Source organism: Ictalurus furcatus, chromosome 10, assembly GCF_023375685.1.
Source record: "Ictalurus furcatus strain D&B chromosome 10, Billie_1.0, whole genome shotgun sequence".
In the NCBI taxonomy this organism is placed as follows: domain Eukaryota; kingdom Metazoa; phylum Chordata; class Actinopteri; order Siluriformes; family Ictaluridae; genus Ictalurus; species Ictalurus furcatus.
This window is the reverse complement of record NC_071264.1, coordinates 12,735,943-12,763,196: the sequence shown is the minus strand read 5'-3', so window position 1 is coordinate 12,763,196 and position 27,254 is coordinate 12,735,943. Positions and strand designations below refer to the sequence as shown.

General features: G+C 40.5%; 2 protein-coding genes across 6 annotated transcripts in view; one reads left to right on the top strand and one right to left on the bottom strand.

Moving 5' to 3' along the window:
* tle2a (TLE family member 2, transcriptional corepressor a) overlaps window positions 1-9,794 on the bottom strand; it is a 40,023-nt gene extending 30,229 nt beyond the window's left edge. For all 5 annotated transcript variants that reach the window (XM_053635444.1, XM_053635446.1, XM_053635445.1 and 2 more), the window contains exon 1: window positions 9,106-9,794. In XM_053635444.1, coding sequence (XP_053491419.1) covers window positions 9,106-9,129 — 24 coding nt within the window. In that variant the 5' untranslated portion in view covers window positions 9,130-9,794. The remainder of the gene's footprint in view (window positions 1-9,105) is intronic.
* Window positions 9,795-22,909: 13,115 nt separating this feature from the next.
* The window catches only part of si:ch211-126j24.1 (phosphofurin acidic cluster sorting protein 2), an 86,986-nt gene continuing 82,641 nt past the window's right edge, over window positions 22,910-27,254 (top strand). Inside the window, exon 1 of the mRNA XM_053634068.1 lies at window positions 22,910-23,316. Coding sequence (XP_053490043.1) covers window positions 23,090-23,316 — 227 coding nt within the window. The 5' untranslated portion in view covers window positions 22,910-23,089. The remainder of the gene's footprint in view (window positions 23,317-27,254) is intronic.

The window sequence follows — 27,254 nt, the reverse complement described above, 5'->3', positions numbered from 1 at the left end:
TTTCTACCATCACTGTGGGTTGTTGCCATGGTATCTCAGTGAACCATTACCTTCCTACATCACTGAGTTTTTTTTAATCAATTCAGACACATCGTAATATCCAATCAGCTTCTTGTTACTGTAGCATGTAAAGGAGGTAGTTGTTGTTATGAAAGGAGTAACAGTCTGTTGTTGTAGCAGCTGTTCATCTTTGCTAGACCACCAAGCAGGCTGCCAGGGAAGTGCCATTTTCTCTGCCACCACCTTACTTTCTTCCCAGCCATAAACTCTCGCATCTCACAATAAAATAAATAACGCCTCCTGCAATTGTGGTTGCTCAAAACTGAGAAGCCAGATAGTGCAAAATGAAGATGCATCAAAATCTCTCATGGAGGAGAATAATGTCTGATGTTCCCCAAGTTGCTATGGTGATGTGAACAATTTCTCAAAATGTTCAAATTGAGGTCTATGGTCTACACACATAAGGCCAGCTTAATCTTGTTCCTCCACATCCATCTTAATTAGGACATTGTTTATGGAAAGGTGCAAGCTCTGGAAAACCCACCCAAAAAAACATCCCTAGCGAAAAAATATTTTTAATTGTTTATCCATCAACGTTTTCTGATAGAAACAGCAAAAAAACACCAAAAAAAAACCCATTAGAGCAGTCATATGCCCTCCATCTTATTATTATACTACATTTATGCATATTTCTCACCGTGAACACAAAATGATACATTTATTTGCATTCAGTTGGCAATAATAGCACATGGATGTGTGGCAGGTTTAGGGTCACTGCATGAACAAAGTAAAGCCTGTGTGCAGGTCCACCAAGCAGAAAAGGACAGAGTATCTGCATTAGTAACACGAGCTTTTGATGTGCTTGTTTCTATTCCACCGTGTGGACCTCGGGACGTCATGCTGTATGCTATCAAAAGCTGACTAATGCACATTACGTGAAAGCATCAGTGCAACGGCGCCTGTGTGTGCGTGTTTCTACACATATGCCCTGTGCACAATGGAAGGACGACACACACATGAAAGACAAGCTAGCAAGAGCTGTAATGATTGGGGGAAATGGGGGTGGGGTGTTGGTGGGGGGGTAGGAGGAGTGGTGGTGATCTGACACAGGGAGCATTGTTGGGTGACAAAACGTTAGAGACATGCAAGTGTATGAGCGTGCACTCGCACAGGCATGTACGCAGCTACAGCAGTGGAAAAAGGAGGGGAAACAGGATTTGATGTGAATTAAGACTTTGGCTTCAAATTGGGCAAGGATTAGAATTGAGTGGAAGAAAAGGCACCCCATAAAGCAGATACTCCCACTAGGATGCCTGAGCCATTAGAAACCCAGGCTCAGGGTAATACAGACAGGCAGGCAGACAAAAGCTCTGTAGACAAAAAAAAGACAAAAGTGCTGTAAGGTCTGTCCATCCATCGGTCTGTCTCTCACCACATCAGTCAGTGTCTACTAAACATGGCTGGTGAGTGTTTTCTTCACACTGGACTGCTTTTCACAAGAAAGAAATTCTAAGAACGACATAATTGACCGAGACAGCACTAACCGATTGATGCAACTGTCCTAAATGAACAGCAATACGCACGGACAGTTCTGCTTTGACAGCAATTACGTAATCGTAACTATTTACTGTTGTAACCTAGTAGAAACAAACTCATCAGCTACTTCATTACAAAACACCTGTACATTCATGCAGACAATCATGTGGCAGCTGCACAATGCATTAAATCATGCAGATACAGGTCAAGCGCTTCAGTTAAAGTTCACATCAAACATCAGAATCACAAAAATATCATCTCTGTGACATTGGCCATGGCATGGTTGTTGGATGGTTTGAGTATTTCAGAACTTGCCGATGTCCTGGGATTTGGACAAGCAATACACTCTAGAGTTTACACACAATGGCACGAAACACAAAAAACATCCACTGAGCACAAACAGGTAATCCCCCAAACTATGCCTCTGGTGTACACGTGATTACCATAGGCAATCATTTTTCTCTGTACTGAGAAAAGAACGCAAAATCCCTTTAATCAAAATTCAATTTTTACACACTTTCAAATATTACACACTTATTTCAACTCTTTCATGAACTGTTCAGTGAGAAGTTGTTCTGTGTTAGGTATGTGATTAGGTATTACCAACAGTCTAAAACACATGGTACCTCAAAGTAAACACGGAAATTTCCAGGAAATGGTGCATGGATATGATAAAGCCGTAAGAACAGGAGGAAAGCTGCATTAATCACAATTTAACATTTTTTATGGACATAATTTAACAAGTGCCCTCATTATTCTAATGATGCATGTATGCACGTATGAACAGTCGTGTGAGAAAATAAGTACACCAGGCCTTCTGGAATAAAGTGCTCTGGACAGACGAATCAAAAATAGAGTTGTTTGGCCACAATAACAGCAGACATGTCTGGTGCAGACCAAAGACAGCTTTTCAGGAGAAACACCTCATACCAACTGTGAAGCACAGTGATGGAAATGTTATGGTTTGGGGTTGCTTCACTGCCTCAGGGACTGGACAGCTTGATTCAACTATGAATTCTGCATCATATCAAAGAAGGCTTGAAGAGCTCTCCAAAAGTTGAAGTTGAACCGAAAGTGGATCTTCCAACAGGATAATGATCTTAAAACACACTAGCAAATCCATCAAGGAATGGCTCAAAAAGAAGAAATGGAGGGTTATGGAACGGCCTAGTCAAAGCCCGGATTTGAAATGGGCAGTACATGCAAGGAAACCCATTTATTGATATTTCTGTTGAATAAATGATTGAAAAAGGCTAATTTTCCTTGTGGGTTTTGTTCAAGTACATCAACTTTATTTATAGGCACTGTTTCAAACATGATCAAATGTTTGCTTGTCCAAATGTGTCAAAAAAGCCAACAATTTCCATGGGGTGTACTTACTTTTTCACACAACTATGTTTCCCTCACATTTTTTTCAAGCATATCTTACTAACACAATATCTTCACTTCAGGTAATTGTAAAAACTACTGGAAAAAATCTATTCAGGTTTTTTAATGCATCAATGCAAAATCTGCATAACAACAACAGGTGAACAAAAATCCAACCATAGGTGTATATGTAACACACAGTAAGGGAAGTGTGAGATTTGCACTGAGCAGATAGTTGAGGTGTTGGGGTTGTCAGAGTGGAAAGTTTTTTTTGTTTTGGGGGGGTGGGGGGGGGGGGGGTGCACGATGGTGGCTGAAGGAAAGGGGGCAGGGGTTGCAGGAGCTCACGAGAGGGCTGATGCATTGTTCAGGCCCATAACGAGCTTCTCTCTCCAACCCTGCAATTCAATCTGCCATCCAGATGCCTGGACTCAAACAGCTCAGGCCTAGCAGGGAGCGCGCGCGCGCACACACACACACACACACACACCCCAATTACTCCTCCCATACTAAAGAAAGAATCTGAAAAACAACAAGAGGAAGGCTATTTGATGGCAAGAGCTGGTCACAGAGGGTGGGAGGGAGGGATTGAGGGAAGGAAAGAGACAGGAAGGGTGGGAGGATGACATTTGGCTCTGTTCCCTTCTTCCTCTTTATCTTCCCATCCCCCTTTTCTGATATTCACCTCCTATTGTGTTCCACAGGTGCAAGACGACTTCTGGAAAAGGATTGTAGGTCTTTCAGTAAATGGCTGCAGAATGAAGCGTCCATTTAAATAGCATCATATAGACGAGCACTACTGCAGGACTGATGAGCATCACTGCTATACAAATCAATCCTTCTGGCTCCAATTCTATTTCTGTTCAGACAGAATTGGGCGCCATTTTGTATCAATGCTTCTTGCACAGAGCACCACGAACCTGAATGGCTAAAAAGGAAATTCTGTAAAAGTATCCAAACAACCGTTTAAAAGGCTTCATGGTGAGTCTGTGAGCCTGGATCCAATTAATCTAATCACAGATTGGAATGAGACAGCTGGCACCATCTTTGGTTTCATCAAGTCAGATTACATGTTTTTAAGAGAACCTTTAAGAGAACCAGTTCAAGTAATCTGTATGGAGTCAAGGCTGAGATGATCTCAATCACCTGAGCCCATTAAACTTCCACGCTTGAAGAAATTTCCACAGAAAAACATTGATCCCAACCAGTTCAAATGTGTTTAGCTAGCTAGCTAAGAAATCTTCTGATTGGTTTCCTGTTCGGTGTGAACGTTTGGATCCATTTATTTTCATTTCTGTTCTGAAAACCACCATGCTCAATCACATGGTACAGCCGATACGTCTTCAGAATCAAGTCTCCTTGCGCCAGTCAAGCCTCCTTGCTTGTAGTGTGGGACACTGGGTAAGTGTGAGGAACTCCACAAAGCCATTCTGGAACATTAATGACTTACAAATGTGCCAAATCCAACATCATAAGCCTTTAAACGTTTTTAAATGCTTTAAACTCCATAATTTGGGCTTGGAAAAACAATTGGAGAAACAATTAAAATGGTATACTATAGCTAGAGCATGGCTGTTAAAAGCAAAAATACTTCATCTACCACTTTACAAAGTTAACAAAAAGCAGAAAGTGCACACATACATCTTACAGTTCACACCGTGGCTCCCATACCCACATATATTTTTACACACACAAATAAATATATATATATATATATATATATATATATATATATATATATATATATATATATATATATATATATATATAAAAAACATGCACACACACACACCGAGACTGTTCCTATCCCACAGGGGCTCAAACCACAGGTATTTTTATTCTGTTACACATAACAGTGACGTGAAGTCTTGGGGGCTCTGTCATGGGCCACACTGACCACAATCAGTCAGCATGCTGGTCCTACTACCGTTTTGATAAGTTAGTTTGTTTTACACACACTAATCACTGAAAATGACTGGTCCCTCGATTACGAAGTAGAAGCTTTAAAAGAAATCACAACTTTAAGTCATCTCTAATGTACGAACATAATTATACATATGTACATATGGTCAAAATTAGATGTGAAGGCAAAATTTTAGAGTTTAGTGGCGTGTGTTCTAGCAAAAAATACACGAGTTGGCATTGTCCCATTTTTTCCCCCCTCAACCACAATAGAGATACAATATGTCAAATTTTCACCAGTGGACAGAATACTGCCTGTGTAAAGCCCATGGCTGCTCACACATGATGCTGTAAGGGGTAGAATGGGGGGGGGGGGGGGTTGTTGATGCAGGAGATTAAATGCAAGAAACTTTTACATGGAGCAACAGACATCATTGACTGGTTGTGCTCCCATAATCACCTTTACCAAGGTATGTCAAGGAGTGAACTAATTATAATTAAAATTATCATTATTTTTTTTAATCACACTTTCTTGCAAAAAAAAATCAAAAACAAAAAAAACCCACATCAGTGGTAACTAGAGATGTCGCTAAATCAGATATCCAGAATCAGTATTGTACCAAACAAGTTCAACCTGATTCTATAACAAATCTATCCTGAAACATCAGAGAATTGCTTGTAATTCAATAACGGTAAGCAGTTTCAGCTAGGTCACATGATAAACAACTAGACCCGCATGGCTTAATATTAGCAACAGCAACAACAAGCAGCAGCGAGCTATTCAGCAAAGTGTGGGATTTGCCCTCATGTCAGCTGTGTGGAAATACTTCACAACCTCTCTCTCTTTATAATAAATAAAGAAAGAAAGAAAATTAAAAAAAAAAAAAAAACATTTTCTTTGGAACAGATTGGTTATATTATATTTTATATCACTTAATTATATTTGCACTGTGAGGGACTTGTGTGTAAAAGTTAAACTGACCAAAAAAAGCCATGTTTTCGTGCAAGTCATGTTTTAGCTTTATATTTTAACAAAGTGCTTTATATTACACACACACACACACAGCGGATGGTTCTCGATATCAGCTGATACCTAAGGTATCAGTAAAAGGGAAAAAAATAGCATCATGCCATCTCTAGTTGAAACATCCCGCTAAACACAAACGTGACCCCCACTGAGAGAGATGCAGCATCCGAACAGCCACCTTCTTGTACCACTGATCCTCCCTTATCCAGAAGGTGCAAAACTCAAACGCTGTTCAAACCATAAATCCATAGAAACACACGACACCATGTCCCTACATAAGTCATTTGAAGTTCAAACATCCATAAATCATTCAAATACAGTGTCAACAACTGACAGTTATTTGCATATTAAAGCACCACCCCAGGAATCTGACCCAAGCAGGGCCCTATTTTATTGATCGCTGGCTCCAGCAGCTCAAAGCTCCTAGGAATGTCCTCGTAATCGCTCACTTAGACAGAAGGGGGGAATGGGATAGTGGGGGGAGGAGGACCAGGCACCTGTTTCATTAGTGCCACATCTTTTCTCTCCTGTCTCCACAAGCTCGTTATGCAAATTTCCACTGCTGTCAGGATACATTAGCGATGCTGGCCAGCCAGGTTGTCAGCTGTGTTAATTGCTCTAGGTGGCTTCCTTTATTCTCGAAAGTATTTGTGTCCTCCATTCAAGAGAATTTATCAAGCCATGCCTTCTGGCAGAACTTGCTCATATACTAGGATACAGTGCTCAAGAATACACAGCAAATTCTATGGAGAAAGCATGATGAGTAGCCATGAGTCAGATGCGCAAAGACACTCCTGTGAGCTGAGGATTAGGAGCATTCAGAGATGTGGAAAATGTCAAGCAAGACTGGAACAATACTGGAGACACTCCCAATTCCTCTCATACTTAACTGGAATTAGTGGAATTTATTCTCGAGCTCAAATCTACACTTTTTTTTTTTTTTTACACTACAGTGGACACAGACCACTGATTAACACAAAGAGCAATGTGCAATCATAAGGGCTTACAGAAGTTGCTCACTTCCTCCAGCTACCAACTGGTTTCCCCTCATAGCTCATACATAACTTTGATAAACAGAAATGGTTTATAGCTCACTAGTCTTCCCTTCTCCTGCAGAGGATAATCATAATCAGTTACATCTGACCTGGCAAAACAAGACCTTTGGAAGGTTCTACAAATCCGTAACACGCATTTGTTTACAGTTTAAAACTGTGGTTTCCTATAGCCACGGTGGAGGTAAATGTCATATGTAAATACACATTAATGTCTTTGTCATTGACAGGTTTGACTGTGACTGTAAACATTCAGGGGAAAAAAACCCAATCACCATCTTCCATAATTAAATAGAAATGCTTAATCTCAAGTCCTAGTCTGTAGCAGTTTATTAAGTAAATTCATATTAATGAAATAAAGTTGTGAATTAATAAAAACAACAAATAGCTAACTAATACAGCTATAAAAACATCACCGGATTTCATTTCTCGCAGATTGCACATTAATGCATATTTGCACCAATCGTTTCATGGTTCTCCCTTTTCCTAGTTTATTGTTATACCACAGCTCTGTTAGATTCTTACATTTGAATCGCTGTCATTCAGATCACAGGTTTATTTTAATGTGCTCGTTCTAATTAGGTTCTTGTTTCTACAGCAAATGCTCCACATATCTAAAGCCTAATAAAAAACTGAGGCTTGGAGATGTTTATGTAACAGTTACAGAAGGAGTCTCCAGTGTCAGCACTTCGTAGCAGTCAGAGGCAAAGCTGTAAATTTAACTCTTCAGGACAGAAGACTTTATGGTTTGTCGGTAGTATGACGAGCTTAATTTTTCTCATCTCGTTACCTTCAAGACAGAGAAAATGGGGAGGAAAAAAAGTCCTAATGGGATCTAAAATGTTTTGTTGATGTTACAGAACATTAAACATAACTGTAAATGGATAAACAGTGAAATGAGCGCTTTAATAAATAAAAATTGTAACTGTTGGCAAATTGTATAAGAGGAATAAAACACGTTGGATGTGCTGTCTGTTAGAAAAGCAACTGTTTTTTCCTACAACAGCACACACCATTGTGTTTTACTCCTTACATAGAATTGTGCGCGTGTATATTTTATATATAAAAAAAAATTAATAATCACCGATACTACAATTTTTTAAATACATCACCGTCATCTTTAAAGCACTTGTTTACATCTGTGTGAATGTATTCAATCATAGTGCAAAAAGGGGAGTTTTTTTTGTCATATTGCTCATCTCCTACCTCATGGGCTAAATAACTAATAAGAGATTAATGAAAACAAATACTATAACAGTATTTGTTTCATACTGTGCATGCTGTACATACAAAGCAGATAAACAATATGTTTTGCCATGACACACGTTATGGATGTCAAATGGACGCTATTTACGAAGGATGGAGAGAGGAATATGCTGAATTACTAGTACCGTGCAGCAGAACGAGGCTCAGTTGTTCATTCCTTTCTAAACATAATGGCTAAGTGGTGTCTGGATGGAGGCCACAGCCCATCCTTTTCACTCTGTAGTGTGGATGTTCAGTCTACTGCAAGGTAGAATTCCATCAAAACTATACATCTGACCACTTCAATCAAAGCTCAGAGATGGAAAAGCCACCCAAGTTCCATCCCTTAGGAAATGAGTGCTGGGGAATTTGTGGGGTCGGTGGTTAACAGGAATGGGATTGGGGGGGGAGGTAGTGGGAAGGGGGGAGGTTAGCTATACTGAAATCTCAAGGAGGCTCCTAACACCAAGTGTATATTTTAACTGTTTTGAAAGCAAAATCGAAACATTTATCTAAACATACTGCAGGAACAATGCTATTGTAACTCATCTTCATGTAAAAGTAAAAAAAAAAAAGTGTTAATAATATATAGCTTTTGTTTTGAATTTAAAGTGTTCAACGTTTCATAACAAAAGAAATAAATGGACACATACATCAGTGTGAACATAAGGCTGGTTGATAGTGAATCTTTTATATTCAGTGTAAATCATGTGAGAAAGCTTAAAGGAAGTCCAGAATGGTTCTGAGGAGAAACACTGTTTAGGGTTCAACACAGAACCTTAGGACCACAGCCCAAATGGCAATGGCAGTTTCTATTAAACAAGCCCAAGGCCTCGTTGGGTTTACACCTTTGACCTATGAGCTAGTTTATAGGAACTGAAGCAGTATTTACATCATCGGCATCGAATAACAGCTTGGACTTGTTGTGTAAAAACATCCCATTTTAGTTTATTTACTCAAAGTGGTGTAACTCACCGGTGGTCGGTTCTGTGGAAACATGGTGTGGTGGTGTTTTGCGGTGTTCTTCCAGTGTTTTGTTGCAGACGAAAGACAAAAAGAGACAGAGAGAGAGAGACTTTGAGGGTATCTCAGAGCTCAGAAGTGCATTTGGCCTCGTTTCAGTGTTGGACTAAAGCTGGGCTCATTTCCTCACTCCAACTCTCTTTGTTCTGTTTATCGCCGAGCAGAACTGTGTAGCACCGAGCAGCACCGTGTAGCAGAACCGAGTAGCAGCACCGAACAGCAGCGCCGCTAATCAAGATGCGCCCCAGTCTCGGCTCCTCTCGTCCTTCGAGTGAAAGAAAAGAGAGAGAGAGAGCACACTTCTGTTTTCAGATGCTCTCCTCTCCACCCTGATATGCGCTCTGGTGCTCAAAGGAGTCGTAGAATGAGAAGTGAAGATAAGAAGTAAAGCCCGCTCGCTAGCCGCGTTGCCGCCGAGGAGAAGCCGAGTCTGAAACCCAGAGCAGCCGCTGCCTCTTTTGTCTCGCCCGCTGTCCCTCTCCTTCTCTCTCTCGCTTCTCTTTCCTTCCTTTGCTGAACCTCTGCCGCCTTTTCAATGGGACATTTGAGACTTCTTTTCTTGTGGGAAACACGCAAATCCCTCCCGCGGCGTGCAACTGAGGATGGGGAGGGGGCGCTATCTAACCTAAATGATCTCTCTCTCTCTCTCTCTCTCTCTCTCTCTCTCTCACACACACACACACACACTAGGAGTTATGTATAAAAAATTAAAGCGCACCAGATGAAAACAAGGCCGTATGATATTCAATATTTATCATTCAGTTGCACTTTCACAGCAGTTAAACAAGTAAAAAAAAAGCAGCCAAACTCTCATGTAAAGATATTCCTGACTACTCGGAATGAAAACGCCTGGTTGTTGTTGTTGTTGTTGTTATTGTTGTTTGTAGTTGTAGCTTTTGCAAGACCAAAAACCTCGTGTTTTCGATGTTGATCAGTTGCACGCTTTAAAACGGTCTGTACAGGTTACACGTCCCTATTTGCATTTCCCAAATTAATATATACACAACATGTACCATTTCAATACAAATTTCAGCAGCAGTGGAATTGTTCCCTGATTGAATGAAATCTCCACGTGGGGTTTGACCCAGCCACAATCAACGTTAGAAGGTTTAGCCAATCGGAGCGCAGGAGACCCACGTGGGGTGACTGAAGTGCGATTTGATTGGAAGGCGTCATTACTACGGTCGAGAGAAACGTCAATCAGAAGCACAAACGACCAACAGTTAACTCTTTCGTTGCACTGTTTTGGGTTGCTTTTGTGCAATAAAAGTAGGTTAGGGTTTTTTATTTTTTATAATTGTTTTATTGTTGTTGTTTTTTTGCCTAGTGTCGTTGAGAGTCTTGTGTTTTATGCACAAAAGCATCTTGGCAATTATAAACCATATCAAAAGTCAGAAATACAGATGAGTGTGATGTCCAGCATGATTCTTGTTGCCTGCATGATTATCATACATCAGTATCGCATTAATGTACATGCTATATATATAATTTTCTAGAAGATAGAAGTGTTATAATATCATCTTGAATATGATGACCTTGAAAAATCCCTGAGTTCCCCAGCTCTAAAATTCATAGCCTAGTCCGCCTCTTTTGATGAAGAACATCATCTGCCTATTTTCAAGCGTCGTTGGGCGAAACTGTCTGTACCTTCATGGTCTAGATAAAAATGTCCTGCCAGTGTTTATTGGTATGCCAAGGGCACAAGCCCTTTAGCTCAGACCATAATTGGAGATGTTGAGGGAGGGGAGAAAAAAGTCATTTTCTCAGTGTAGAAAGAAATCACAACCCATCCCAAGGTGCTGCAGAGAAATAAGAAAGAGGGGAGAGCAGTGTGAAGGAAGAAGCAGAAAGAACAGATATGGTTAAAAGAGAGATGGAAATGGCTAGGCTACGGAAAGAGGAGGAGCTGGGAATTATTGCCATTTTCCCCCTATGAATTTTAATGCTAAGAGCTTGTCTTTCCTTCCAGCTTCTATTAGAAATAGTTGTATGCAAGGCAGTGGATTACAGAGCCATGCTGCAGTGTGTTTCCTGTTACGAGGTGGTGGTGGTGATGGTCTGTTGGGCTGCAGGATGTGTGTTTGGATGTGTGCTGATTATTAAACGTGATAAGCAACCGCCTATTTTTAGGCAGAATAAACAGGAATAAACGCTGTAGAATGTCAACATTTCAAAGCATCACATTGAGGTAACTAAGATTCGATTTTTTTCATCAAGATAAACATCCCAAGATAAACAGATAAAGCCCAAGATAGACAAGGATGATAATTCCATTGATTCCTATATTCATTTTGGATTTGGCATCCTAGCAGAGGCACAACTGTGCAATGAAAATGAGTCACAAACCTACAATGCAACTGATATCACAACAGGAGCGTAAAGCTATTTTTAAATCCAGATCATAGCAAAAGATGCCAAGTCTTCACTGGAGTGGATGATATATTCTCACTCTTTCTCTTTCTTTCTCTGTGTCTTTCTCTGTGTCTTTCTCCACTCACACACACACACACACACTTTACAGACGAGTCTCATGTCAGCACAGAGACAGTAGGCTGATTTATTGGATTCTTCTCCCCTGAGATCCCCAACCCCCCACACACTCCCTCATCCATCCACCCCTCCTCCTCCTCTCTCTGCTTTTCCCCAGGGAGAGAGGGGTAATGACCCACATCAGAGTGGCTACATGCACACACACACACAGACACACACACACCCACACACAAAGACACACACAGACACACAGACACACACACACAGACAAATACAAACACATTTGCACCAGCGGGCATGTGTAACTGGAAACACAGGGGTTTCACTTCACCATCCTTCCGCTTCGTACTCACAATCAAGTCCTCTTACTTTATACACATGTAAGCAAAACAAAACAAAAGTTTTAAAAAATCTTATTTTTTTTAAGAGCACTGTGTTCTTTTTCTTTCATTCTTTCTTTCTTTCTTTCTATCTAATGCAGTATCATACAATCATACAATACATCATATAGTTATATCAAGGTGATACAGTGCATTCAGAAAATGACCATGTGCTTCTTTGACTGAAGTAATTGTGAGATTTTATTCATGTCTCCTCATCACTCTGGGAATTTTCATGAAGTCATAAAAGAAGCTGAATAGACAAGTATCCTACTGTATACCTTCCCTTGACATTTATTCTCATTTATTTATATGTTTCTCAAGAGGAATTAAAGAATTTAAAAAGCGTGTTTTTTTCTTCTTTTTTTTTTTACATGATAAGAATAGAGTAATGCAGCTCTAAATAATAATAATAATAATAACAACAACAACAATAATAATAATAGTAATAATAACAACAACAATAACAATAATAATAATAACAATAATAATAATAATAATACGGGTACACAGTGGCTTAGTGGTTAGCATGTTCACCTCATACCTCCAGGGTTGGGGGTTCGATTCCCACCGTGCCCCTGTGTGTGTGTGTGGAGTTTGCATGTTCTCCCTGTGCTGCGGGGGTTTCCTCCAGGTATTCTGGTTTCCTCCCCCAGTCTAAAGACATGCATGGTAGGCTGACTGGCATGTCCAAAGTGTCCTTAGTGTATGAATGGGTGTGTCAATGTTATTATTATTATTATTATTATTGTCACATATGCGCAGTTGTAGCAGGTACAAAAGTGCAGTGAAATGAGATGCAGCTACTCCAAAGACTAGGCATATCAAGTATATCATTGTTATACTGTCTGTATAATGAATTGTTCATTATACAGACAGTATAACAATGGGTATAGGGGTAAGGGAGTTAGGGAGAGTGCAGGCAAAACAAGAGCATACAAAAATACACATATGAATATGTATGTATGTATCTGTGTATGTATGGGATTTGGGGTAGGCAGGTGGTTGTGTGTGTGAGAGAATGTCAGCTGAAGTGTGTTGATGGTAATAAGGTCAGTGTTCTGATGGCTTGAGGAAAGAAGCTCCTCATTAAGAGCCTCATCTCAGCCCTGGCCATGTGGTTGTGGAGGTGTTTTCCAAACTACAGTCCCCAAAACAGTCTGCTGTTGAGTTGTGTGGGATCCTTTAAAATCTTTCCTGCTCTGGTCCTGCATTGCCTGGTGTAGACGTCCTGGGCAGTGCTGACCTGGTGATCCATAAAGCAGACCTCATCACCCTCTGCAGGAATTTTCAGTCCTCAGCATTGCAATTCTTATACCAGGTGGTGATGTTCCCAGCGAGGATGCTTTCTGCAGTGGTAATGTAGAAGGAATACTGGATGAGATGTTGAATTTCCTCAGTTCACACTCAGATGACTTCCATATTGTAGTTAAAGTGTTCATGGCAGGTCCTCGCTAGTGTGTACACCAAAGTTCCTGAAGCTGTTCACTCTCTCCACTGGGGTCCCATTGATTGTAAGAGCTGTGTCCTCTGTTGTTCCCTTGTAAAGGCCACAAAAAGTTTCTTAGTCTGGTTGACATTTAGAACAGGTTGTTGGCCCGGCACCACTGGGACAGCCTCTCCAATTCATCCACAAAGGCCTTTGCATCATTCTTGATGATCAGGCCTGCCACCACACTGTCATCCTCAAACTTCACAATGGTAGAGTATTATCAGCTTAAAAACCCTGTTTGAGAGATTAGTACAACATGAAAACACAAGACAGTGATCCTAATCATCATCATCATCTTCTTCTTCTTCTTCTTCTTCTTCTTCTTCTGCTTATTATTATTATTATTATTATTATTATTATTATTATTATTATTATTATTATTATTATCTGTAACCCGAGATTCATTTGTCAGTCATGTCATTAAAGTGAACTAAAAACTGAAGCCCAGTGCACTGTAGTTGGCTGGACGAAGACTGCCCCCTGCTGTTCACTAGCGGTACTGCAGCTAAACAACGCCTGACGAATCCATTTTGAGTTTCTGGAGAAGCCGGATGAGAAGGATGAACATAAAATAAATGTCCTGCACAGTTGCTTAATTACTCGATTTATATAAATGGTTGTAAATGTGAACGCTTTAACGTAATATTTATGTAAGTAAATGTTTTTGTTTTTTAAGAAATCAGTTATATATACAAATATATACGTGTAGAATATCACAGAAATGTATGGTTGTTTTGAGTTTGTGAGGAACTTTTGGACAAATAAGACAATAAGATGTGTATGACGAGCTACAGCCACTTTAAGGTTATGACATCAGTCGGATTTGGAAAATTATTGACAATACTGTAGACAAACTAATTCTAGCTAATGTTTTTGCTACGTTTTAGTTTTGGGTGGAAAGGTACAATTGGCTTCGACTGAATGTAAAGTTACTACGATTCATATTTGATCTTGACCTACAAATGTAACAACTCCTGCCAACATTTTTCCATTCAGTATAATAGTGAAGAGTCCATCAGTTGGCCCAGTCATTAATGGCCATTTAAAAAGTCCCTCTGAAACAATTAAGCAGCACTTCAGTTTGGAATGACCCTACAAATGGCACCCAGAAGTGTTCTCCTCACAAGCTCCTCCGTGAAGAATTCAGTTATTTCATTTTGTCCACACTGTTCGTTTGGTCTTCTGGCATCAAGGGGACACAGAACAAACTGAACTTAGGCTGATACGGTATTGAAACAGCCCTTACGATGGTGACCTTGGTCCCCCAAAGTGAAATGGTGAGTGGAAGTTGGTAAGGATGTGTGTACTGTAGACAACACGGGAATAATGTCATCATCTGTTATATTTGCCTATTAATATTTGACTAATATTTGACAACATCTGAAATAAAAATGCAAAATAGATGCAGATGGCTTTTGGAGCCTGTTGTCTTGTTTTAAGAGACCAGTGCTTTAAGGGCAATTTTACTCAGTTCTGTCCTTATTCCTTATTTACAACAAACAGCATTTTAGAAACAAAACATATCTCTGACAAGTCAGACTCAGACTACTGGCACTGTCAACAGTCAGTAGTCAATAACAGTCTCACAGGCAGTCCTGCTGTCACAGTGGACATCGAGGGAAGCTGTCCAGGTAAGATGTGGAGCCCAGTAGGATTTAGTAATCTACTTATATGCAATATGTCTTGTATGAAATATGTCTGTCTTGGGGGCTACGTTTTAAATGGTTTGTCCCGGGCCCAGGCAGTCTGCACTACAGACCTGTTCATTGACATTTACCTTATTTAGCAGACGCCCTTATCCAGACAACTTACAATTATCTCATTTGTACAACTCAGCCATTGAGGGTTGAGGGTTAAGAGTCCAGCAGTGGCAGCTTGGCAGTGCTGGGATTTGAACTCACATCCCTCCGATCAGAAGTCCACCGAGTTACCACATCCCACAGGTTTGCAAGTCATCGACTCTTAAACTCAGACATCTACATTACAATAATTTTTTTTTCACACATATTGCCTTGAGATAACCCCATTGCCATCATAAAGGCTATTCCTATAGGCTGTTTTATTAAATCAAATGGAGTTTGTTAAATGATCCCACATCCAAACAAATATGATTTGTTTTTAGATATTAATCAAGCATCCAGTTACTATAAAATACAATAAGCTTGAGTTGTGTAGGGTCATATGGAATAAATTCAGCTCAAAACTCATTCAGTTGTATTCCTGAACATGAGTTCTCATGTACTAATATATGTTCTTGCTGGTGGTGCAGTGGGTAACATCGCTGCCTCACAGCTCCAGTGTTTGATCCTGAAATTCGGTTACTGTCTGTGTGGAGTTTCCTCTGGGTTCTCTGGTTTCATCCCCAAAAAATTAATATGGGTGCTTTGGGTATGCTAGAACATTCCTAGGTCCCATTCAGTGTGTATTCCTTCCTTGTGTCCAGTGTTCCCAGAATAGGTTCTGGATCCACCACGACCCTGACCAGTATAAAGTGTTTTCTGAGGAGGAATAAAAGAATTTCTAGAGCCCTCTGCTGCCTGTGAGCTTTATTGCAACTGAAAAGAAAATGTTGACAAGCCTTCCCTGTCCCTCCGACTAATTTCTAAGCCTCCGATAACACTATGTATGCCTCAAAAGATGACTTTTAAGGAAGCGGGGCAGAACTAAATTCAGGAACAAAAACCATACAATTTCCCAGGAACCTGAAATAAATCCTAGCAAGATGCATCACAGAAATTTTTGTTGGGTCAAGTATGTCCTCTGCAGGAGCCCAAGAGTGTTGCAATAAACCCTATCTCTCCAGGTCCACAAGGTAAAGCATCCAACCCCTTGCCACATGGAATCTATCTGGGCCTGGATGAGGAACATCGGACTGCCCTTAATTTCCAGGAGAGGAGACGGCTCAGGTCCAGTAATTCATTACACTTTCAATAAAAGAGCTATAAAAGATGACCAAAAAGGTGACCAGAATGTTCTTGCTTACTCCAAATGAATTTGAACTTTGACAGTGTTGTTCGTTCTTAATGACCTGTGAGCTATCAAAGATAGTTTGTAGATATTTATATTGGTCAACAACGTTAACTTTCTGGCAGTGAATCACTACTGTTTCCAAATTGTATGAGTGTTTTGTTACCCTTTAGAGTGGCTACATTTGTTTCAATTATTTGTCACTCAAGCTTTACTCTGCTTTCAGGCATGAAACGAGGACAGTACCTTCATCCTATTTGATGGGGTGTGTGTTTTGTCATTTGTAGAGAGTATAAAAGATATTGGGCGATGGACTACATCTTTGGTCTTTGTAGTAAAAAAAAAAACTTCCATAGAACAAACTGGTGCTTCACTGCAAACTGGGAAGCCATTTGCTGGCTGAAACCAGGGGGTACATCAGGTTAAGAGCATATGAAAAATCCACAAAGAGAAGTCAGGCAAATGTTTTTCCAGACTGTAAATGTCTGTGTATGATGTCCATCAAAAATATATTGCCATTATCCACACCATGACATTAGTGTAATAAATCTGTAATGATGCAGGTTTAGCAACAGGAACAATAGTTGAGGTTTTCCAAAGTCAGGGGAACTGCTATTTGATTTAACCAGTAAAATCACGTCGGTCCAGCTCTGGAGTGCTTCTTGTGTTTGGAAAAGTGGCACTTGGCTCAAGGGTTTCTTTGAGTTTAGCAATGCCATTGGGTCATGCTTCGAAAAGCTCATATAAAAGGTAAAAGTATTCAGCTTGTTGGGCAGAGTACTTCACTCCTTCCTGCCTTTACTCAGATTGTTGACTGCGAGCTAGTATATTCCATGCTCTTTCAGCTTTCAGGGTGCCGATAGTGATAGCTAAAGTTCCCTGTAAAGTTCTCAACAGCTGCTCACTTGCCTCGTTTCCTGAAGTGTAATGATGAAACATCACAAAATATCAGGTACCTGATTATCTTAAACAGGATTATAAGGGATTAGAACTTTTGCAGATTTGCAAGGGAAGTAAACCAGGCAGTTCACCAAGGTGCTACTTGGAAGACTGAGACCTCTGCTGGGGGATAAACAACCCAGTTTATTATGTTAAAAAATTTTTTTTTTAAGTGTGCTACTAAATACTGTGTGAGTTGCTAGAGACTGCTAGACCTCATTTACAGTTGCAATCAAAATTATTCAACCCCCGTTGCAAATCAGGTTTATTGTCAAAATTTACAGACTTTCAGCTGTTTGCGATGAACAAATCAAACAAAGGCAATTGAAATAGTTCAACACAATGAATGCTTCAAGTGGTTTCCCCAAATTCAACTGAAAATGCAACTTATAATGATTTCTCCAGTTTCAAAATCTTTAATACTTAGTAGAGCACCCTTTCACTGTTATGACCTGCTGTAAACCACATGCATAGCTTCTGGCAGCGTTCCTGAGGAATCTTTGCCAATTTCTTATGTGCAATATTCAGTAATATTCTTGGGTTTGTGTGCTGCAGCCGCCTTCTTTGAATCCCACAGAGATTTTCTATGGGGTTCAAGTCAGGTGACTGTGATGGCCCTGTAGAATCTTGTAGGACGTCTTCTGCAACCAAGCCTTGGTGGTATTTGAGCTATACTGTCCTGTTGGAAGGTCCAATGACGCCCGAGCTTCTGCTTCCTGACAGACGGCATGATGTTTTCTCCTAGGATTTCCTGATACTTCAGTGAATCAATCTTGCCTTCTACACACTGCAGGTTTCCAGTGCCAGAGGATGCTAAGCAGCCCCAGAGCATCACAGAGCCACCACCATGCTTGACTGTGGACAGAGTGTTCTTTCTTCATTCCTCCAGACATACCGCTGATCCATCGTGCCGAAAAGTTCCAGTTTTGTTCCATCACTCCACAGGACAGAATCCCAAAACTTCTGTGGCTTATTTATATGATTTTGAACCGACTTTTATTGTGCTTTTGGGTCAGTATCTATCTAGATAATTGGGTTAGTGTCTGCTATCTAGTTTAATAGCGTTGTTAAATATTAGTGTCACTTTGTACAACCTTCAGATTGCATTGCTAAATAAACACCTGATGTTTTTTTGTTACGCATGCACAATATAAGGATCTGAACGTTTTTCAGACGTTTCAGTGTGGACGAGCAATTTTTGGAAAACATTTGAAAATGCCAGTGTAGATGGAGGTGGAAAAGAAAGTTTCGACTCATTCATGGATTTTTTGTTTAAGAATCTATGTTCATATGCAATTTTTTCTATGTAGACAACAGAGTATGGGCATACTGTAAAAGTGCATCAATTTTCCTTTTTTTCAGGGGCATTATGTCTTCTGAGGAAAACTTGAGTGCCTTGTTTGATGTTAGGGAAGGAATAAGCGTGGGAATATTCAGGCTCTATTCCTAATAAACAGGTTCTCAAAGGGCTCACGTTTGTTTTTCCTGCAGGTGCAGGTTTTGATTGAGCTCGGCAGGAGGTGAAAGAATTACACAGGTCTCTGCATGTTGGAGAAAGTGCTTTATAATAACAATTGCACAGGTCAGAGGAAGCACAATGGCTCTCTTTTCTTGTACATTCATGATATGATGATATACCAGTGTTGCAATGGAGTCATTCTACTATGCCAAATATAAATTATGGAAGGTGTAGAGTGATTTATAATCTTAGCATTCAACCAACAGTATTGAAAGCAACCATATGTCATACTACATCTTGGCAGAATTTGTAGATATTGTTCAGTACTAAATGTTTTGTTCAGTTTATGGTTTCACATCATGTGCAGTAAAGTAAATTTTGAGCACTCACAGGATATGGTCAAAGTTCAGACTACAAAAGGGACAATGATCTGTTTTGTTATATGTCCCAAAAGTTCCAAACTTGCTTAAATGCTGCACTTATGAGAAAAAGATGCTCTGCCAATGCTAACAATTGTGTAGGATGTATTGTACGATTTTGGATGCAATGTATGAATTTTCATGGGGAAATACCTCAAATGAACTGCAGAGACAATGGGCTAATTCTTCATTTATCGGTTGCATTTACATTTATTCATTTGGCCGATGCCCATGCATTTTTTCTAATCTCACATGCTCATTTTTGTACATCTTTCCTCTTCTGAAAAATGTTACCAACTCAATTGTTTTAGTACATACAGTGCTGTGAAAAAGTATTAGATTTCTTCTGTTTTTGTGTCTATCTCCTACTAATTGTTTCAGACATCAAAATCTAAGATAAAACAAAGGCAACCTGAGTAAACACAAAATACAGTTTATAAATGATAATGTTATTTAGTGAAGCAAAAAAGTTATCCAATACCAACTGGGCCTGTGTGAAAATATATTTGACACTGTAGTTTCTAATTCCCCAAATCTATGAAACTGCATTCATAATGGGGTTCAGCTGGACTAGACTCAACCAGGCCTGATTACTGCAAACCCTGTTCTAACTTTTTCAACAGCATGAAGTTGGTTAAAAGGTCTTAGTAACAGCACAGCACCGACTCATCCAGGAAGTCACAATAGAGCCAGGGACAACATCAAAGGACCTACAGACCGCTCTTGCGTCAATAAAGGTCACTGTTCATGACTCCACTATCAGAAAGACACAGGGCAAAAAATGGCATCCATGGAAGAGTGGTGAGGTGAAAACCACTGCTAACCCAGAAGAACATTAAAGCTCATCTAAATTTTGTCAAAACACATCTTGATGATCCTCAAACCTTTTGGGAGAATGTTCTGTGGACTGATGAGTTGAAAGTGGAACTGACTGGAAGACAGGGGTCTCGTTACATCTGGCATAAATCAAACACAGAATTCCACAAAAAGAACATAATACCTACGATCAAGCATGGTGGAGGAAGTGTGATGATGTGGGGATGCTTTGCTGCTTCAGGGTCTGGGCAACTTGTAATAATTGAGTGAAACATGAATTCTGCTCTTTACCAGAAAATCCTAAAGGAGAATATCCGGTCTTCAGTCCATAAATTGAAACTCAAGCGCAACTGGATTATGCAGCAAGACGGTGATCCAAAGTGTAGGAGTAAGTCCTTATTCCTAGAAATAAGTGAAAGACTGATCTCCAGTTATCAGAAGCATTTAGTTGCAGTTATTGCTGCTAAAGGTGGCACGACCAGATTTTAAGTTTAAGGGGCAATTAGTTTTTCACATGAGTGATAGGTGTTGGAGAACTTTTGCTTCAATTAATAATAATAATAATAATAATAATAATAATAATAATAATAATAAAAACCTGTATTGTGTGCTATCAGATGCTCACTATTGGCTAGTGTTGTTCTGAATGACAGGGGAGAGAGAGTAATACCATTCCTCCCACCCAAAGACCACAGCTAATTATGTTCTCTTAGATTACTGGCCACAAGTGGCTATGAAACTGTCAGGACTCAAGCTCTGATAGCTACTTCCACATTCTCTTTGGCCTGATTTTCACCCTTCCACCAATATTGCCTGGTCCTCAGAAATCTCTGAAGTCAAATAGTCTGGCGTTTGTTGTGGCATTAACGTTCAGGTTAGATGTGAGAAAGCCATTCTCGGTCAGTATCTTTTGTTTGACCACATCATTTACTCTTTATTCAGAAAGCTCTTGTAGATCTCAGCTATGTTTTATCAAGTAATAAATAGTTTTACCAGATCCCATATAACATAATGATGTCTTGATAACCTGGAGATTTCTTGGTTGGTTGACTGGTTGGTGGTGAAGTTGTCTCAGCGTTCGGTACTGAAGCGGGCACCTTGTTTCACCCTATAGGCCTCATGGAAAGACAAGAAATCCTGTGCTTTAAATCCACCAGGCAAGGCCTCACATGGACACAAGGTGGTGCTTCATGACAAAATATTGGAAATCAGAATCAGAAACTCTGTATATAACGTAAGTGCTGTGTATACAGTTATTTGACGATGTTCAAATAACATGGGTATGAACATACAACATACAGTATAACCCATAAATATTTACAACATATGAAAAGAATATACGACTATACAAAATTATTCCATCTAAAAATGGAAACGGTTCAGTGTCAGTGTAATAGAATACGCTGAAAATAGCAATTTAGCCTATTGCACAACAAGTAAAACAAGCCTGTTGCACAAAGTAAGCATTTTTAGAGGCTGAAACCTTAGAAAAGCGTGTTGAAAGACTGGAGAAAGTGTGAAAACTCTTTTAAACATAAATATATTTACTTTGTACTCTAGGGAACAAGAAAGCCCTCGCTCATTTAGTACTGAACACATGACAACAAAGTGGTATAGCATCATAAAATATTAACATTTGGGCTCATCATGTTCCACTAGGCAAATGTTTCCTGTTATTATGCTAATTTTACTAGGGGGAAGGGGTTTGGTGTTTGGAATCAGAGCTTTTTAAACATTCATAAAAAAAATCTTTATTTATTAATGAAGTTAAAAATGTAGGCATGTTTCTGTACCTTTTCTGTTGTTTAATGCCTTTTTTTGGGAAACTGATGTTTATTATGTTATCATTCAAGGTAGAAAATAATAGTCTTTAAAAGATGTTTTGGGTAAATTTAAGAATATCATTTTGCAATTAATGTTTGTATTGGTAGATGGGTGTTTCACTGTTAGTTTTCCCCCCAAGTTACTTCCCTTTTCATTATTTCTGAGAGAGCTGTATGTACAGTTAAAGACTAATTTACAGAGGATAAGCTTCTTCTGCTGTTTTTGTATGCCATTCCATCACTGGCATGCACGCGCGTGCACACACACACACACACACACACACACACACACACACACACACACCAGACACACACATTCAATTTAGAATGGCCAGTCCAATTACATCTATGTTTTGGGAGGTGGAAGGAAACCAGAGAACCCAGAGGAAACCCACACAAACTCCACACAAACGAGAAGATCATCGGGGTCTTTCTTCCCTCCGTCATAGACATTTACACCACACGCTGCATCTGCAAAGCCACCAGCATTGTGGATGACCCCACACACCCCTCACACAACCTCTTCACCCTCCTGCCCTCTGGCAAAAGGTACCGAAGCATTCTGGCCTTCACAACCAGACTGTGTAACAATTTCGTCCCCCAAGTCATCAGTACTCCAAGACTGGACTGAACCAGTGAAATGATAAGATGTATAAAGTGGCCTAAGTACTATACAATGCATTTCTATTCTGTTCTAATCTTCTAGGTGTGTCCCCTACAGATATAAACCAGCACAAAGAATGCTCCATTTGACCTCATTTAATCCCAAACTCTACATTTTCCTTAATGTATTTGACTCACATCATGACAAGCCCGTGACAGTTTATGATGGAGTGAGTGTAAGTGGGTGTGCTAGTAGGGTTCCTACAGGACCAGGTTTGGGAACACATGGCCTTATTACAGCCTGAATGAACGTGAGTGGCTCCCCCTAGCGGCCACGTTAGAAACCTCCTGCTTCACATTTTTTCTCTTGAATGAAGCTCCGCCTCTGAGTGTCGGCGAAGATAATCAGTGTGTAAGTGTGTGTCCGTGTCCGAGATGAGCCTTCATCCAGCAGGTTAGAAAGCGAGCGTGAGACAGCTAAGAGATTCCCTGACTGAGGGAGACAGAGACAGGCCGGACACAGCTCGAGCCGCGAGCCGGGAGAGGCGATGATGGCGGCGGCCATAGAGAGAGGAGGGGTCCGGGCCGCCTTCATGAATCCAGGCACTGGAGGCGTCGGTGTCGGTGGTCTCGCACCGGGGGTCGGGTTCGCTGCTCCCGGAGTCATGACCGGATCAGGAGCTGCAGCCTCGGGCTCTTCAGGTCCTCTTCCTGTTCCCATGAACCTTTTTGCGACGTGGGAGATCGACCGATCCTCTCCGAGCTGCGTCCCGAGGTACCGGAGCCCGTCTATTGTTTCGGGGACGTGATTGGAGCTTTTCACACAATGCGTGCTGTGTTTTTATACCGTGCATGTGAAGATGAACTCGCTCCCAGTTGTTCGCGTGGTTTAAACGGGTCCACTGAATCAGTTTGCCTACACTCACTGAACAAGTAACGTTACCATGTTAAGTCGGTCGTCACATCAGTAATCTTCTCTTATCTTCGGTCCAGTGCATATTTTATTAGATTTAAAAAAAAAAAAAAGTTATTTAATGGGCTTGCTACATGAGTTGAGCAACTAATGTTCGTGTTGTAGCCGCGTGCATATGATTAATTTGATTCATTTGTTTGTTTGTTTGTCTTCGTCTCGCGCCAGAAAGAGACGGACCGCTTAAACCAGTTAAAGGGCTTGTCCGTGATGTGAACTAACCCCTAACTTCACGAAATTCCTCGCTTAATGTTAGCGTGGACACGTTGAGTAGGGTCACAGTCATGTTTTTTTTTCAGTTTGTTCCTGTAGTTGTGAGAGTTTTTCCTCACAGGACTGATGTGACCTATATTAGTCCCCTTTATAACGGGAGTCTCACTGAGCCGAGCTTCTGATAACGGATTCGTGTCGTTTCCAGTCAGTTACAGTTTTTCTCTGCCTCACTGTTCGGTTAATTTCACACACACACTTCAGAAAAACGTGTTTAATTGCTGAACGAGACGTGTAAACAGGCTGAAAGACAGGCTAAGCGTGTGGATGAGCGGTAGCTGTGCGCTTTTAGCTAATGAGGTTGTGTTAGGAATGTGGTTAGAGTTGTAGCTTAGATTAGCTAAGTAGATTAAATGCTTTTTAAATATTAATTAACAAAAAATAAATAATCATTTGAAGCACGACAACAGTGGATAGAGGGGGGAAAAAACCCGGAATTTGTTATGGTCGTCAGTTAGAGAAGATTAATTACAAGCAGTGTTGTTACCAGGAGGAAATAGTGCTAATACACAATTCAGCTATTGGAGAAAGACTCATAAAGTCCTTATAAAGTGTGTATTACATGGTTATAATCCCAATCACTGATCACTGAGTTAGTGTATGTCTTGTAATAGTAGGCCAGAAGTGTTTGATTATTGGTTGCAGATGTCATTTTTCACTCTGCTGTAAACCAGCCAACTATGTTCTGATACACTCCCATTTTCTTCTTCCATTAAAAATAAATAAGAAAAAAAAATGAGAAGAAAATCCCCACTATGGTTGTCTGCTCATAAATCAGTTCTCATAGCATTCGAGGCGTTTTACAGCGCTGCGCATACCTAAACAATGCACTAATGCATCCTCTGTTGGTTAGAAATGTTGCATCTAGATGGATGTAGCCATGTTGGCCACAACCACAAGTCATTTGCGCACACTTTCACATGGCATGCACAGACCGTCAGAGAAATGTGGGAGGGCCACGAAGGGCAGATTCTCAGAAATAAGAGACACTTTATACTCAGGAATAGCTGGAATGAGGACAGCTGAGCACTTTGCGTCTGCAGAACAGAGGTTTGAAAACTGATTCGGCTGTGATCTGCTGTGTCGCTGGTACAGCGTTTGCCAAGCGAGGTGAACCATGCTTCTCAGATGCTATCTGTGCATACTTGGAGAACCGTGCAGCGGCAGTCACGCATGTGAAAACCCCAGAGATTCATTCTGAAGAGAGAGAGTGAAGTTATCTCGGATGGCACGCTGGAATGCATGTCATCTCAGCAGACCTCGAAAAAAGACATGAGCAATGAAGACTCTACCAGTGTAGCATGTGGTATCAAGTGGAGACATGGTAGCTGGCAGCCATGTTTGGACCTGTAGCCCAGCTGTCACCTTATTGTTGTTTTTGGCCACGCTGTTCAGCAGAGCTGGCTCTGAACCGCTATAAGGGCAACCTGGCACAGTGTTGGGTTCCAGTGGGACGTCCTTGGGCTCAGGGGACACATTTGTTAGCTTGTCCCAGATGTGTCAACGTAGACCAAGTGTGAGGACCAGTGAAGAAGTCTTCCTGGCTTGAGCTCCACAAGCTCCCTGATTATCTAGTGTTGTTAATGCACCAGCTGCGTTGTTCCTCAGTTCAATTCAAAGTAAAGGGCAAATTTGAATTTCACTTACGTGCCAGAACTGTATGTCTCATTACTTTTCTTTAAGGCCTCAGAGAGCGGAGTGACGTTTCATTACTCACCAGCCACATCATCTGTCATGTGGTCTGCAGTACCACAAATCTCCCAGGATCCATATTAAATACATTGCATCAGCATAAAGGTATATAAAGATAAGATCTCTAAACCACTACCGTTTTTTTTTTCTTCTGATTTTGCTGTGTGTTTTCCTATCGCCAGACGTAGACAGCCTTGTGGAGGATGTGTGTTAACAGCACCCCACCATTCTCAGCAGGAAGAAAAATCACTTGTGGATGGAGCCAGTAAAAGATCAGGGCTTCCAGTAATTAAACAGGTTGCCTAGATCACCTTAGCATTGGACTTTAATTGCTGTGGGAAGCCATGTACAGCCATTATATTTGATGGAGTAATGTTGCCTGGGGAAATCGTTTCCTGGCCAATTAGTCTTTTAGGAGATGTTTTCAGTCCCTGTCTAAGCGTACCTCTACCCCTGTATTGTCACTATCTAGTGTTGAAGGTTTTCATGAGCTGTCACTGTTTGAACAGGTCTTTTCCTGGTTGTCCCTCACTCCTTTTTAACACTCCCGAATGGACTAGTTTTGTTTGGTTTTGTTGAGTAGATATCTAGTGGGGAGGTATTGTTTCGGATTGAAGAGCATCAAGGGAGCATTTCAGTATGTTTTTTTTCGCCTGATCATCAGCCTATGCATTGCCCTGTGGATGACCTAGCTCGCCAATTTAACAGAAATCAATAACTCTGTTGTCTCCTGAGCATCGGGTGAGAAGAAAAGAGCACCTCTGAAAACCTCTTTCATGGAAATGGCCTAATTAGTACGAGTGAGAACATCTTTGCCAAATCTACGTTTGCAGTTCAAAGGAATTTCCTGCAGTAGTGGGAAACCTTAGAGTATACTATGCAGCAATTAATATTAATTTATTCAGTACAGTGAAACTAATAGGCAGTGTATGTATTCATGAATTCGGCACCATTGTACAGTGGGTAACGTTGCTCTGCAATGGGTAGGTGTCTGAAACGAGCTGAAAATTGAAAAACATGCACATAACTGAAGTATATTGTATAATGTCACCTACTTAACCTACATATTCTGGACACAGCATCTTGTACATGAAATTTCACTTCAATGCCAGTAATGTATGTTTTATTACTTTTCTTTAAGTTCTCCAAGAAGAAGTGAACTTGACACTCAGTGCGTTTACATGGACAACAATAATCCACTATTAACCCGATTAAGACAATACTCTGATTAAGAAACTAGCATGTAAACAGCAATTTTTAATTACCTTAATCCGATTAAGATCATACTCGAAGTAAACACAAATGGAATTAAGACATGTGGAGTACTCCTGTTTTAGTCGCATTATCGACATGTATTACAGACATGTAAACAGCTTAATCACAATATGAACGTCGTGTGAGAGTTTTCACCGCATTTTGCGACAGAACACGTACACACACGGCAGTGCTCAACCGTTTTACGGCAAGCAAGAGAGCACGGCTGCGTCCCAAACCGCGTACTTACCTCCTATAGGCCTGTAGCAGGCGAAATACATGTATCTCAGCTACTATACAGTAGGTAAGTACGCGGTTTGGGATGCAGCCCATGGCTTCAAGCAGTCGTCTATTTGCACGTACAGCATGACAAATAATTAACTGCACTGGAAGCGTTCTTAAAAATTTTAAATAAAAACACCCAAAACTGTAAATGGTACTATAACGAAGACGAACTGTATGTTGATACGTGAAATTCTGGAGGGATGTCGGATGGCGTGGCGCGGTGATGTAATGACGCGGGCTGT